Source organism: Centropristis striata, chromosome 14, assembly GCF_030273125.1.
Source record: "Centropristis striata isolate RG_2023a ecotype Rhode Island chromosome 14, C.striata_1.0, whole genome shotgun sequence".
Taxonomy (NCBI): domain Eukaryota; kingdom Metazoa; phylum Chordata; class Actinopteri; order Perciformes; family Serranidae; genus Centropristis; species Centropristis striata.
The window spans coordinates 18,356,577-18,371,873 of NC_081530.1; the positions used below are offsets into that span (position 1 = coordinate 18,356,577).

The window sequence follows — 15,297 nt, forward strand, 5'->3', positions numbered from 1 at the left end:
CGGAGAGCAATTAGCAGTGGTTTTTACATTTCAGTTGGTGGGTCAGTGTTTATATTTAGCTTGGCAATAAGTTCCCTATTGAAATAACGTGCTGTTCTCATGCCCCCTCCCCCCGCCCGCCCTGGTGTGTCCAGCCGCTGCAGTGCACAGGTACGGAAAAGAACAGATTTTATAGATTTCTTTTTACAATGAAAGAATAATAGTGTTGCTTTGTTCCTCCCTTGCAAACCACCAGACAAGGGGGAATACAAACTGTTTGTTCTTGTCCTCAGATGTAAAACGCTGGCGAAAATGTTTCCAATTAGTCTGGGATGTGAAAAGCAGAGCAGACTGCGAGTGGTGAAGTGCTGCGGTGATGACAGGACAGTAAAAGAAAGGACTTAGAGCTAATGAGGGGGTTTTCTCTGATTTTGGTGACAGATTTGTACGGTGGTTTAATGTCTAAGAAGCACTCTGGGTTCTCGTTTTCACCAAATATCAGCCTGAAATCTCACTAAAAGAGGCTGTTTGGGTCAGAATTCATGATCCTCTGCAGTGATTGGTTCACACCACAACCACTCATATCTAAAAACTATCACAAAACTGATTCAGATCCTAAATAAGTTACGCTGGTTTTCTAGTTTTTCTACAAAAACTATGGCACAAAAACACAAAAAAAGTGAACTTTCACAGTCTGACTCAGACTTTATAAACAAATCTTGCACACATTTGTTTTTCTTGCTCTCTCTCTTTTTTAATTTTTTTTATTTATCACATATCTTTCAAGTGTGTAGGACCTATCTAGATATCAATGTTTTTGTTTATTGTCTGATAAATGTTTATATATATATATACAGTCATGGAAAAAAATATTAGACCCCCCTTTTTCTTCAATTTCTTTTATTTCATTTTAACTCCTGGTAATACTAAAGGTAGATTTGTTTGGACAAATAGAATGACAACAACAAAAATTGCTCATAAGAGTTTAATTTAAGAGCTGATATCTAGCCATTTTCCATGGTTTTCTTGATCATTTTTAATTTTTAATTTTGGTTATTATCAAGAAAACAACAGAAAATGTCTAGATATCAGCTCTTAAATTAAACTCTTATCATCTATTTTTGTTGGTATCATTATATTTGTCCAAACAAATGTACCTTTAGTTGTACCAGGCATTAAAATGAACTGTGTATAAATGGCTGTATATATGTAAATCTAAATGCATAAATATATTAAAAAACCTCGGAAAGGATGAGAGGTTTAAAATAGAATATGAAATCTGTAACTTTATATCTACTCCTCTAATTATAAAACTTAAATAATAATAATTACTTAAAAGGGATGGAAGTGTGTTTACTATTTCCAGTTGTGACATTACAGTTCAAAATGTCTTGTTTGAAATTTGAAATTTCATTAAAATGTTGGGTAAAGAAGCAGCATCATGCTTCTACATCTTAACTTAATCTCTAAATGCAAAATTCACTTATTTAAAGATTCAAGCTCATCTATCATCTTTCTCTCTATGAGCTTTAACACACTGAATCTGTAACTTTTGCATTTTAATGTCGAATTTTAAGATGTTTTGATTCCTGAAGATTTCAGATATGGATAAAAACAAGCCAAACCGAGAAAATAAAGATTTTGTTTTCCAGATAAATAGATTTTTTTCCGACGTCAGTGTCATACCGTCACAAAACAATATAGATATTGATGGACTGATCCATTTGGTTTTGCAAAATTTGCCTTTTGCCAACAAAATAAAGATTATAAAGACAACATCAGGGGAAGTACAGTAGTTTAGGTGTCTTGTGATGGCAAGTGGTCTTCAAAAGAGTGATAAACATATTTCATTTCCAATTGTTATAGCTAACTATACAATAATTTCCAGTTAAAAGGTACAGGTGCATCTTAATAAATTAGAATATGATGGAAAAGTCCATTTCCAGTAGTTCAAGTCAAATAGCCCCAACCAAGTATTGAGTGTATATAGATGGACATACTTTTCAGAGGCCAACATTTCCATATTAAACATACTTTTTAAAAATTGGTCTTTTGTAATTCAAAATTTTTGAGACACTGAACTTTAGGTCTTCATTAAATGTAAGCCATAATCATTATAATTAGAAGAAATTAAATAAATTCAGACGTGAAATGTTTCATTCTGTGTGTAATGGATCTATTTAATGTGTTATTTCCACTTTTTGAATTGAATTACTGACATAGATAAACTTTTCTATGATATTCTAATTTATTGAGATGCACCTGTAAGGAGTAAAAGTGTGAGAGGAGCGTTACCGCTGGCGGGGACGTAGGTGAAGCGCTGGTACTGGCTTCTTTTCCTCTTGCCGTTGCAGACGTAGAAGTTGACGTGGACCGGAGTGGAGAGTCTTTGGTTCCGGTAGGGAGGGATTTCTACCAGTAGTGAAGTCTGCAAAAAAAGAACAGGAATTAAGAAATGCATTCTTCTAGTTTGTATAAAAGAGATAATCCTTGAGTTATTGTACTGTATAAAGTTTTCTGATTTGATTCAAGTTGATTTACTACTTGCTGTATACTTTCTTAAACTTACTTTGTATGTGTTTTTAATCTTATCTAGCCCTCTTGATTTTATTGTCTTTGCTTTGCTGTTTAACCTTTTTGTATCTCTATCTGATCCGCCTCTACTGTGCAGCTGTAACATTTTATTTGCCGCCTGAGGGATCAATAAAGTGTAATTTTATCTCATCTTAAAGATAAAAAAGGCTGGTTGCACATTTCAATCAAAAAAAGGTGATGCACAAGGCTATTTTTTGAAGATCACTTTAAAATAAAGCACTTTTGTACAGAAAGATGCCACACTTAGAGCAAAAAAATGAGCAAAAAAGGAGGAAAATGCATGGTTTATACTCCTGTATAGATGGATTATTTCATAAACTGGTGGATAACAGGACATTTTTGTGGTTTAAGATAGAGAAAAAATATTTTTCTAATTTCTAATTCTTATTTTCACAGTTTACTATTTGGACTTCTTTTAGCCATATTTGTACCTATAATGAGTATTTTGTACTGTTTCTGTCTTTGTTTGGAGGGGACAGTGCCGGTCAGCAAAGAGGATGTGAGGTCTGGATTGTTCTTCTTTTCTTAAACCCATAGCCTGAAGTTGTGTGTGTTTGGAGCGGTGGATAAAAATCTTAAAATCTGGTTTTAATCCCAAACGAAAGAGCAACAAAGAGACCATGAAGGGAGGTTACATAGAGCCGTGGTTGTTTGCACAGTGAATAAATTGAACTCAGGATTGTCCGGATAGTTTATTTCCCCGGCAGAGTTTCCTGCTGTCTGAGGAGGGAGCGAAGGCCAGGAGCGCCTACTTTCATCAGCACCATATGTGTGTGTTTCTGCGCATGTGTGTGTGGATATATACACGTCTGAGTGTGTTGGAGGTGCCGCTCGGTAGCAAGGGAGGAAGTCATCTGTCTCCAGAACTGTGCTTCGGAGGACGGCTGGCCCTGACTGTCCAGGTGAGAGCTGACACACGTAACACTAAATCACTGCAGTCGTAAAGTCAGTGAAGCCAGATGAGGCTCAATTGGTCTGTCCTTCAGAGAATTAACTCATAAAAACCCTGAAAACGTTTCCACTGCGTAAACTGTAATCATGTCCAGTTGAACAGGAATATTTGCAGCATTTCACTCATGACGCTGCCTTCCAATATGTCAATTTGTGCACATGCATGAAAAAAATTGGCGTAATTTTGAATCAAAAACATGCACAAGTGAAATCACTCTTATTTCTGAGAGTTTTATGTGCACACGTGTTGTTTTTGTCAAAATTTCTCATCCCGCAGAGGACAGAACGGACCTCCAATTTGTGCAGGAAAAAGCACAGAGAATGAGATGTTTTTACCTGACAATAGTAATTTCTCTCATGTGGAGGGAGGGAGGGAGGGAGATAAAATATGACAAAGTGAGCATGAAGGAGCATTCTTGGACGCCTGGAGGAGCGAGCGCTTCAAGGTCAGAGTTTTTATGAGTAATCTGATGCATCTAATTGAAAATAATTCTTGATATTAAAGCTGGATGATTTCTCTTCTCCCGAGTCTACCTCCCTCTTGAGGAGGTCGAGTCTGTGCAGGTGACGGAGGCGGTGAGGTATTCTGGGTTTGTGGTTTGGTGTGTGTTGTGGCGGAGCAGTAAAAGGTTAAACCTGGCCAAGGCAGCGTCAGTGTTTAAAATGGGAGCAATCCAGCAGACTGGGCTGAGAGAGGAGGGAGGGAGGGAGGCCCTTTGTCTATTCAAGCAGACAGATGTGTCCCAGCAGTCACTGTATATGTGTGTGTGAGAGACAGAAAGTGTGTATGTTTTGCAATGTGAAGACACTGTGAGCAGGTGCAGCGCCTCACATATAGACACCCTCTAATCCCCTCGTCTGTCTCCCTGACTCCACCACCACTTCTTTCTCTTTCTCTCTCCGTCTCTCTCTCTGTCCCAGGCCAAGACAGGACACACTGCCGAGCACAAACTCCCACAGGATGAAGGTTGAACTTTTGAGAACCCTTTCCACACATTTCAAACACAACACTGCTGTTTCCCCCTCGAGGGCTTCTGCTCCGGGTCGAGGAAATCTACAGCCGTATTACAGTTACACTCCTGTCTGTGTGTGTGTGTGTGTCCTTAATGTGCTTGTGTAGACCACTGTGTGTATATATCAAATTGTCATATTAAAGGGATAGTTCACATCTGAAGTGTGGTTGTATGAGGTACTTTTCTATAGTCAGTGTATTAGCTACAGTAGCAGTTTGGAGAAGCTCAATAATGTGCTGCTGTAGATGGGGGCAGCAGCTAAATGCAATTTAGACACCTAAAATAATCAATATCAGTATAAGTGTACACTATATTTAGAACATTTTCACAGCTCATAACTGCTGTCAGACAGCCCTGTTTAAGTTTACGTGGAGGGAAGTAAAGCTGTTATCTTTGCTCTCATCAAAGTCCATTGACAAAAAACATAATTTTTACCTTGCAGAACACAGGAGTTGCAGGTCTACAGCTGCCTCGATCGGTTAGTGAGTTTGTGTTATTGTGTGACTTTGGAGTTTTAAAGGGTTAGTTCAGATTCACCAAAGTCACCCAAAAACACCAACAAACCTAACAATTGAAGCAGTGATAGACCAGCAACACTTTTAATCTCATAAATCTGTAACTATTTTCTCGTAGATTTGGCACATTTTTCTCATATATCTGCAACTTTTTTCTTGTAGATTTGCCACTTTTTCTCATAAATCTGCAACTTTTTTTCTTGTAGATTTGCCACTTTTTTCTCATAAATCTGCAACTTTTTTCTCGTAGATTTGCCCCCTTTAATCTCATAAATCTGCAACTTTTTTCTTGTAGATTTGCCAAATTTAAGCTCATAAATCTTCTACTATCCCTTTAATGTTGAGTGCATTGTTTAAAGGAATAGTTTGACATTTTGGGAAAATAGGGCGAGACTTAGATGAGAAGATCGATATCAATCTGCCACTTTTTTCTTGTAGATTTGACACATTTTTCTCATAAATCTGCTACTTTTTTCTCATAGATTTGCCACTTTTTCTCATAAATCTGCTACTATCCCTTTAATGTTGAGTGCATTATTTAAAGGAATAGTCTGACATTTTGGCAAAATAAGGCGAGAGTTACATGAGAAGATCGATATCACTCTCATGTCTGTACGGTAAAGAGAAAGTAACAGCCAGCAGAGGATTAGTCTGGCTCAGCCTGGCTCTGAACAAAGGTAATATGGTTTGTCACCCCTTAAGGTAATTACGTTTTTTATGCATTCAGGATGTACTGATCCTTAAAGGGCTGAATCATAAAATCAAGTGGAGCTCAATTTACTCCCAGCTTGATTAAGACATCATTTAGTTTTCTTTTATGTGAACACTCTGTTCGTGATTGAGAACAGCTGCCTTATTGTCAGCACTTTAATCCTGAAATGAGGTCGGATTCGTCACGATAACAGCATCACAAGTATCACTTACAGGCTTCGAGGCGTCTCTGTCAACCTTCGCCTCCGTCTCCCAGAGGTGGTGACCATCTGCGAAAGAAGAGGAGAAAGACTTTTTGTAATGACAAATCAGAAAATAATCCACCTACTTGGCTCCCAGCAGGAATGAAGAAACGGTATGAGCGTTGTTATTATTATCTGTTACATCAGTGATGTATAAAACAGCTACAGCACGTCTGACCCGCTGCTCATGAGCTCATAGTCTGACAAACCTGAGACAGAAAGAGACGACAAACTCAGACAGAGAGGAATCTGATGCAATCCTACAAAAAAAAAAAACCCAGAGTCATACCAAAGAGATGAGCGACAACCTTGACTTCATCTCTGCGTGGAATCCCAACATGCTCCAGCAGCTGGTGGGCTCGTTAATACACTGGAAACTGACAACTCGTCTCAACTTCACAACGTCTTATTTCTCCTGTTCTCATAGGAATCTTTCTGTTATCCCCATATAATCATTGTTAAATGCTATTGGTATTTTCTGGTAATGTGTTTTTTTTGCCACATAAAGAGGTTTTCTCATCAGGCAGTAAAAAAAAGGCATCATGTGAGCTGTCGGAAAACACACCCCTGCTCAAAAAAGCTAATTTGATTTGTCATCCTGCCCAGTGAGGTGTCAGTAAAACTATATTTTTACCAATTTATTAGACACAGAAGGAAACCATTGCCATTTCTGTAGACTCAGGCCCTAAAAAGTGACTTTACGTGGAAAGGAAACTGCAGTTTAAAGAGAGAAAAAAAGGTCAGCCCTGGCCAAATTTTCTTGAAGAAAATTAACTGAGATATGTGCCGTGTTACTCAACAGGCTGTCTGCAGGCTGATAAGTGGAGCGTTTGAAGCGAGTGGACAGCCGCGGTGCAGATGGACGAGGCGGCGGAGAGGAGCTGTGAGGTGGCAGAGATGGAGGAGGTGCAGCTTGGCACTGACAGCTTCTATTATGTCTGAAAAGACACTGGAAACCTGTTCCTCTTTCCTTTATTTTCCCACACTGTCTGTCAGCCGGGGAGTGGAGCTTCAGCTGCTGAGAAGTTATATCATGTGTGTCATCTAAAAGAGACTAAACCCTCTAACCCCACAGGACAAAAATAACAAGTTTTGTAGGCAGATCTCTAAATCTCTAAGCTATTTTTAACTTAAGTTACATTGTTAAAGTGAGTTACGTGCATCTCATTTTTAAGTAACTTGCAGTAGTCACGTGACCCTCGTAACTACTTCACTTCCGGCATTTTGTACATTTATTTACTGTTTCAACTGTCTTTTATAACGCCTTACCACACATATTTTGCCCTAAACATAGGTCAGTGGTTTTACAACATAAATCCACATAAACTGCAGCCTTTTTTTACAACCACAGACCGTACGTGTGTGCTATTTTTAGAACGTGCCCTTGTACTGCGAGCCGCGCCGCAATACGTACCTACGTGCCGTAATTTGTTGTACTGACACACAACCTCTACTGCTGCTTATATTGGAGAACTTGTTGGTCATTATTATACCAGTAACCAAGTCAACCAATCAAAACTTTATCAAACTTTTGAATGCCTGTTTATCAGTGTTTATCATTCTGTAAGTAAGGGCAAGAAAGGGGCCTACTCTGCCTTCTAGTAGGTTGTTATCAGCCCAGTAGTTGCTCACTGTTTCACTACATTTCGCACTTTTGTTTGGTTTCGGCTACAAAACTTCTTCTCTAAGGTTCAGGCCACAAAGTTCCTTGTTAAGAGTTATAAAAGATAGTTTGACAAGGAAAATAAATGCACAGAAACCCCCAAAGTTACGTGGTTATGAGGACAATGTTCATACCGGAGCGACACGTTGGTGACAAAAAAACTGACCAATAATACAAGAGACAACTTAAAGAGGAAAGGCTCTGTGGAGCTGAGCTGTCGATTCGGGAGGCATGTTTTCCAACTGACAAACAGACTATGTGAACCTGTTTGTTAGACTTTTATTGTATTTTAAAGTGCACCTGGAAAAAGAAGCTTCAAAATATGAATTCACTACTAATGATTGCTAATCATTTCACTGTGTTTCAGACCAACACTATCTATACACAGCTTATTATCGATAAGAACTTGTCATGCCCTGTAACTCTTCGTCTGATTTATATTCCTGTTTAATTCCATTTTAGCTTGTTGTTATTTTCAATCTCTTGGGTCTTTAATATTTTTTTTTTTATTCTATTTTAAAATACCCTTTTATAATGTGTTGCTTTTGCACGTTGTCTCTATGACTTAGCTGTTTTATGTAAAGCACTTTGAATTGTCTTTTGCTGAAATGTGCCATGCAAATAAACTGTGGACATATGTAAGGTTTGATGTTAAGCTGATGTTAAACTTGCAGTCACGTGACACTGTATCTCAGACAATGGTGCAGAGTTCTGCAAAAGTCATGTAACAAGTAGTATAACTTTGTTGCTTCTATATGGTGAACACTGGACGATGCACATCAAATAAGGGTCTGCAACAGCTGCAAAATGTTGCAGAAAAGTTTTGCAGTTGTGTTACAACTAGAGAGTAAGAGACTGTGCAGATATGTGTGTGAGTAGTAAGAACTGGGTGGAAATACAACCTAATGTCACTTTTGCCACTACATGCAACTCAACTAGACAGAAATAGGTTTGCAAAAAAGAGGTTAGCAGGTTAAGTAAACACTACTGTACAAATCTGTATCACTGTCTATAATGTTTTGATCTTAATTATATTTAGTGTATTTTTGTCTTTGTGAAGAGAGACAAAATGTTTATATTTGAGATGTACTACTTCCAACACATAAGACCAAACAGATTTCCAGTTAGACCCAATTCTGCAACCTTAAATCTGACACTCAGAAAAATACTGAAGAAAAAAAAATGTTTGTTTAAAACACAAAGTTAGCTAAAAACAAAAGCATTTCCTGGGTATCACAGGATCAGTCGAGACTGGTGCACGACATCTGGCATGCGAGAAAAAGCACATCAGTGTGTGGTAATGTGAATCAAACATAACATTTGCAAACCATGTTGCAAGGAAGCCTTTTTATAAACAATAGAAATGAAAAGGAAAACAGCTTGTCATACAGGAAGTTGTACAGGATCCTCATCAGAACGGCTTCACGCATGTGACATGTAATGTTAGATGTTGTAAAGGTATATTCTGCGTGTTTTACATATGTCATCTTTTGACTCAAACTTCTAGTCGGGTTCAAAGCAAAAAACTCAACAAATTAGATCCGTCTATGAAAGCAGTCCTGACTCTAAAAAAGATGTTTGTTTGACTAAAACTTCACTCTGCTTGTTTTATTTTCTTCTCCATCTCTCTTCACTTTGGGAACGTCTCCAGAAGGGAAGCCGTTGCAGCCGATGTCGATCCACAGGAGGTAAACATGTTTTTCAGATCTCCCCTTCGACGTCTCTCTCTGTTTCTCCCTGTCTGCTCTTCTCTCTGTCTGACTCACATCATCTTTCAAATCAATACATAAGATAGAAGAATCTAATTTAGGACTTTGTTACCTATTGCCAGGAAACTTCTCAAAAGCTTTGAATGCGTGGGATGCCTTTGTTTGAAAGGAGCGTACCGGATAATTGATAACCACAGAATGTAATTGATAACCACAGAATGTTCCAGAGTTATAGGGCAACATCTGCACAACGCCTGCACCGATCCAATGAAAAACTTGAGCAGCAGTTACTCTCCAGCTTCCCTCCTACCAAATTTCAGCAAACTCAATATGGTTTCTAACTCCCTGGCCCACTGTGCTGGATAATATCCAATATTATCTAAGTTAAACAACTCAGCCTGAAACCTCTCCCCCAAAACCACCCCGACCATATAAACCCAGTACCCCTCTCCAACTCTCACAACGCCCAAGCTCCGCTCTCCTTGGCTGCGTCCCAGCCGCGCAGAAGTCTCACAATTCACATTTCGTTAGCGACGGTCTATACAAATCATTAGTTTCTCAGGACAGACATAACACAGAGCAGTCAATGGCGCAGTGGCGGTGTGCTGTACAGAGTCATGGCGGCCGAGGGGGATCAAACAATATACAATACGGTTATTTGTCATGTTGGGTTTATAAAGGGAATCAAACAGCTCCTTGTGCTCCTTAATTGGGGCTGGGTGGAGTGAAACTTTGGTGCCCAGAGTGAAACAGCAGGGTGGCGTGTGCCCAAGCCCTCATAATATACAGTAAATATAAACACATGCTCTGCTCGGGCCCATGTGGCACGCTGAAAGGGTTCCCTTGTCCTCTTAGTGATGACTGAAACTTCTTCCTTCCTCCCGCCCTGAAAACACGTGGATTTTTGGAAGTTGCATGCAAGCCGCCGTGGTGTGGAAGGGGCTGATGGATGGCAGCGGTTCGAGGACGAGATATTGACATCCACTCTTCAGCAGCAGCTATTTGCAGCGACAGTGGCGCCTGTCACTGCACAACGTCATCCGGAGCGCTTTCATCAAGAAATCAATCTGGAGTTTCTCAAAACGGGGCCTGCGATTTTTATGCATCATGCACTGTAATTTATGAAAACATAATCCCCGCTGTTTATGCGGCTGTAATTGATTTGTTTATGAAAACAGCCATTGTTCTCACAAGTGTCAGAGGCAGCCAAACCACTGGACGGCCTCAAGTGGAAGTCATTGTTCTGTGAGTGCAATGAAACCGAAGCCCGCTGACCGCCCTTCCCCTCTGACAAAACCACTGCTGAGAGCTAGCAAAGCTAACCAAGCTACCACATGTTAAAAACAGCCTCGCTGCCTCCGCTGTTACATTACTGTCATCTTGCTAGCAGCTCTCATGGGGCTTAAAGGAGGATGGTTATCTGTAATTTTCTACAGGTAATTCCAGACACCATCTGGCAGCCTTGCAGCACGATAATCCTCACAGTTCAGTTTTCAGGTTCCTGTTACTGCTGCGGCGGCTATGGCCAACAACAATTAGACAAAAATGCCGGGGTGTTCCAGTCAGACACAGAAAGCTCGTCTATGTGTTTGACGTGCCAACTCATCCAAGAGATGGACAGGTGAGGGGGGTGAGCCACGCTACAGCTGAGGAGGTTTTGATGCAGCAGGGAAATGGTTATTCTCAGAGAGCAGGCAGCTGTCCAGTGCAACAGGCCAGATGTGAAAGTGCTCTTTTCACAAGAGGGTTTCTCCTCTGCAAGGATTTCCTTCAGGATCTCGCACTCAAATTAAGCTATTATCAATCATGGTGGGGAAACACTGAGCAGAAAACCATACTTGATAAAAAAAAAAAGACTGGAAGAATGTAAGAAAAGAAAGTCCAAGTAATCAATAAGGCAGTGCAAATAAAAACCCAGACTTATGTGTGCACAATATAATAATATAATTAGAAAGTATTGGCTGCAGGGTGTGAAATATTTTCAGATAACTGCACAGTTCTTAAACAGAAGAAGACGCAACAGTTCCAACTTTTTGCAGAGTAATCTTTATCAAAAGACGTCCTCATATTCATACACAGACTATTTATACCTGTAACTGCTTCTCCCTTGGAAAACTGTATATTCTTTGTATATTTGCACAAATTGTTCTTTTTCTATCCTATTTTAAAAAAAAATCTATTTCTCTTACAGCAAAGTAAAATTTTCATTGTGCAAGGAAATGTGTTTCTATTACGATACAGTCATGGAATTATTAGACCAGCCTTTTTTCTTCAATTTCGTGTTTATTTTAATGCCTGGTACAAGTAAAGGTACATTTGTTTGGACAAATATAATGATAACAACAAAAATAGCTCATAAGAGTTTAAGAGCTGATATATAGCCATTTTCCATGTTTTTCCTTAATCATAACCAAAATCATTATCAAGAAAACCATGGAAAATGTCTAGATATCAGCTCTTAAATTAAACTCTTATGAGCTATTTCTGTTGTCGGTCTAATCATTTTTTCCATGACTGTATATAAGAATAAACTTTGAATTGAATTGAATTGTAAACCAGTTTATTGGGTCATATATGCATGCATTAATTATGCATTATATTATGTTGTGAAATAGAGCAGCTTGGTTATGTTTAGACAATAAAAACTACTTGGTTTTGGAGAAAGTTCATGGTTTCAGGTTAAAATAACGTTTATTACTTTGTTGCTCCCGTCATAATGTCTACGGCCACTAGGGGTCGCCACCTAACGACAAACTTAAATATGTCGTAATAAGCTTCCTGCACAGAGGACTTGCTGGACATCATTTCAGCATAACATAAGTAAACATACTGTAAGTATTTTGACTGCAGCCTAGCAACTGAATAGACTATAATTAAATCATTATCAAACTTATGAGTAACCAGATGACAGTTTCAGGAATGACGAGACATGAGGGAAAACAGGAAACGAAACTTTTTAAGAAGAATTAAGAATACTTTGATTGCTGGCATAAGTGTGTCAATTCACTGGGACATGTTTGGGGAAGTAATGAAACAACAGAAAGTGAAAATGCTTTAATTTAGCTCCATTAGTCGTATAAAGTGCATCAGACATAGTTTAAATCTGGTGAACCTCAAAGCTAAGACTATGTTGTTACAGCTATGTTTCAGTCTAGTCTCATTTATTTTATTTAAATGTTTTATTTACTTTAGTTTCATGTAATCCCATCATATCCTCTACTAGGCCAACACTTTAACACTATAATATAATATGCTTTGCTATAAGATGTAATAGAATAACAAACTTTACAAAGTATCACAAGAGACTGTAGCTGCATTGTTTGTCCCAAATTTAGTTGGAAATTTTCACATAAACAGAAAATTCTCTGACGTCTTCAGCTAAACAAACCATTAAAACATTAAATTAGCTGATAAATCCACCGTCATATACGCAAACAGGGCTTTTTTCTCTTAGCTAATGGAAAGTTGACACTTTGGAGATGCATGCACACCAGAGACTTCTAAAGTTTGATAAATTGACTTGTATTTAAATCTGCCTTTTTTCCACTCTGTGTCCAATCTCTGCGCCTCACTCTTCTCAGTCTTTTTATTTCTATTTGGATTTTGGCACCTTTAGCCTTTTACTTTCAGGCGATAAATTACATCTGAGGACTCCTCCAGCAGAAACACTAAACCACACATACAAAGAAAGAAAAATCAGAGGTGAATAAAGGACAGGAGGGCCTAATTTCCCAAATGGAGTGAGAGAGACTTATCGGAGACAGCATCTTCAGGGCCGACCGGGGCGAATGAAGGCAAGGTGAGATTGAGTCAGGTTTAGATTACAGGCTGATGTCTGCAGCTCTCGGCCCGTACAGTAATCTCTCATGACTGATTGGCTGTAACCAGGAGTGACAGCCGAACCGATGCTATCTTGATTATTTCTACGGGGGCGGCGTTGAGGCAGGAGACGGGAGGCTCAGGAGGGCGTGATCCAGCAAAAGCTGTCATGCAGTTACTGTTTTCAGATGTTGGAACAGGTGACAGAGCGAGTCTCCGTGGGGGGAAACAGGGATTTCCTTCCTCGTGAGTCATGGGTAGCAACAACAACACACTCGAAAACATGAATATGGAGCACACAAAAACAAATCTCTCAAACACACACAACATGTGCCGCTTCCCCCACAAGTGTAAATCTCATTCAGACCATTGGACACTAAAACAGAAACCAAAACAAATGAAATTTTGCAGTTCTCTGGCTGCCTTTTTAATCCAGGGTGACCCATCCTGCTTGTAATGACAGGGGAAACTCTGACACACACACACACACACACACACACACACGCGCACTTGCAAGTACGAGACACATGCAAACACCCAATATGTCCAGCCCACATGTTCTGTTACCGCAGCTTTGTGAACGTTATTTTGCGAGAGCACTTTATTGGAAAATTTGCAGGAAAATTGTGCATCGGTAGAATTAAATAGTTAAACTCTTTGTGGCAACAACATCCACCACTCTGGATTTATGAGTTTGATCGTTAAACTGTTTCTCAGAGCTCTGCTTTGGCACGAGTGAAATAACAATAAAAGCATATTAAATTTCCAATTTCAGCTCTACACGAGGATGTGGAAGCTGAGATGTTTGTTGCTTTTAAATATGCAAATGAGTTGTTTTGCATCTCGTCATATTTGTATCGTATTAAACCCCAGAGATTGATAATGCCTCTACTTGTCTCCTGCATCTATTTACCTGTCTATTAATACAGAGAGCAGCTGTAAAGAAGACCCGGTAGGATCCGTAGGGAGCCCACAGCTCGCAGAGTTAATGAACTGGTGGCACAGAGGCAGCTTGGATAGAGATGTGGAAGGATGGGGGGAAGCAGAAAGGGGGGGCAGTGTTGTGGAAGCCTGGCTTAAGGGTGTTTCCATGGTAGGATTGCCCAGGAATCTAATGCTGGTGCCAGACGTGGGGAAACCCTCATCAAAAACAAGTGAGCACACCCATCCACGCCAGTCCAAGGTCTGCACATGGCCCCAAAGACAGCCGGATTCAGACAGAACCGGAGCAGCCACTGACCCACACGTCTGAACATTTTATGATCTTTGCTGCATGACCAATCAATTTTAGTTTTAGTTTCATGTTTCAGAGGTGGTAGGAAACTACTTGGATGGGTTTAACTTTTATAGAAATACGTTTTTGTAATATAGTATCTGTTGAAACTATCACTATATCCTGAAAGTAGCACATGAGACAAATAATCTGTGAAAGAAACCACAATTCTCTGTCTCCTCTTAGTGCTGCTCATTGCATTCGCATGAATCACACCACACCTGACCGAAAGCAACCAATCAGAGCCGAGTAGTCTCAAACACAGCTTTTAATCGTTTCAATAACTGCTCTCAAACTGCAGTAAAACTGTCAAAAAACAGCACTGATCATTGCCTGTTTCTCATCTTATTATTCCCTCTGCTAGGAAGCATGTTTACAGTTATTACAGATTTTTGTTTGTCTGTCAACAGGATTACGAAAATACTACTGGCCTGATTTCAATGAAACTTGGTAGAAGTGTGAAGCATAGATCTAGGAAGAACAGATTCAATTTTAGAGCAGATCGAAAGGTTATGTCCTAAATGGAGGTCTGTGTAAAAGCCAGAAAACTTTTCTTTATTTGTAAGATAAGTTACCATTGTTTTTTTTGTTTTTTTACCTGTTTTACCCCTGCCAGCTGCTATAACTCCATCATTTATTTCTATTTTCTATCTTCAACTGTGCAATTCTCTGGAAGTAATACTGCATTTATACTCTACATTTCAACTTATGTTCTTATTCATGCTATTCTTGCATTTTAACACACCTGATAATAGAGCACAATGTTCAGCATTATTATTATTTAGACTGTAATTATATATTGTAGTACACACAATTTTTTATATACA

At 39.2% G+C, this 15,297-nt stretch overlaps 1 protein-coding gene across 1 annotated transcript in view; it reads right to left on the reverse strand.

The window, feature by feature from the left end:
- Nucleotides 1-15,297, reverse strand: part of nfatc1 (nuclear factor of activated T cells 1) — a 52,403-nt gene that overhangs the window by 15,788 nt on the left and 21,318 nt on the right. Inside the window, exons 7-8 of the mRNA XM_059350071.1 lie at nucleotides 5,978-6,033; nucleotides 2,275-2,407 (exon numbers count right to left, since the gene is read on the reverse strand). Of these exons, the coding sequence (XP_059206054.1) occupies nucleotides 2,275-2,407; nucleotides 5,978-6,033 (189 nt within the window). The remainder of the gene's footprint in view (nucleotides 1-2,274; nucleotides 2,408-5,977; nucleotides 6,034-15,297) is intronic.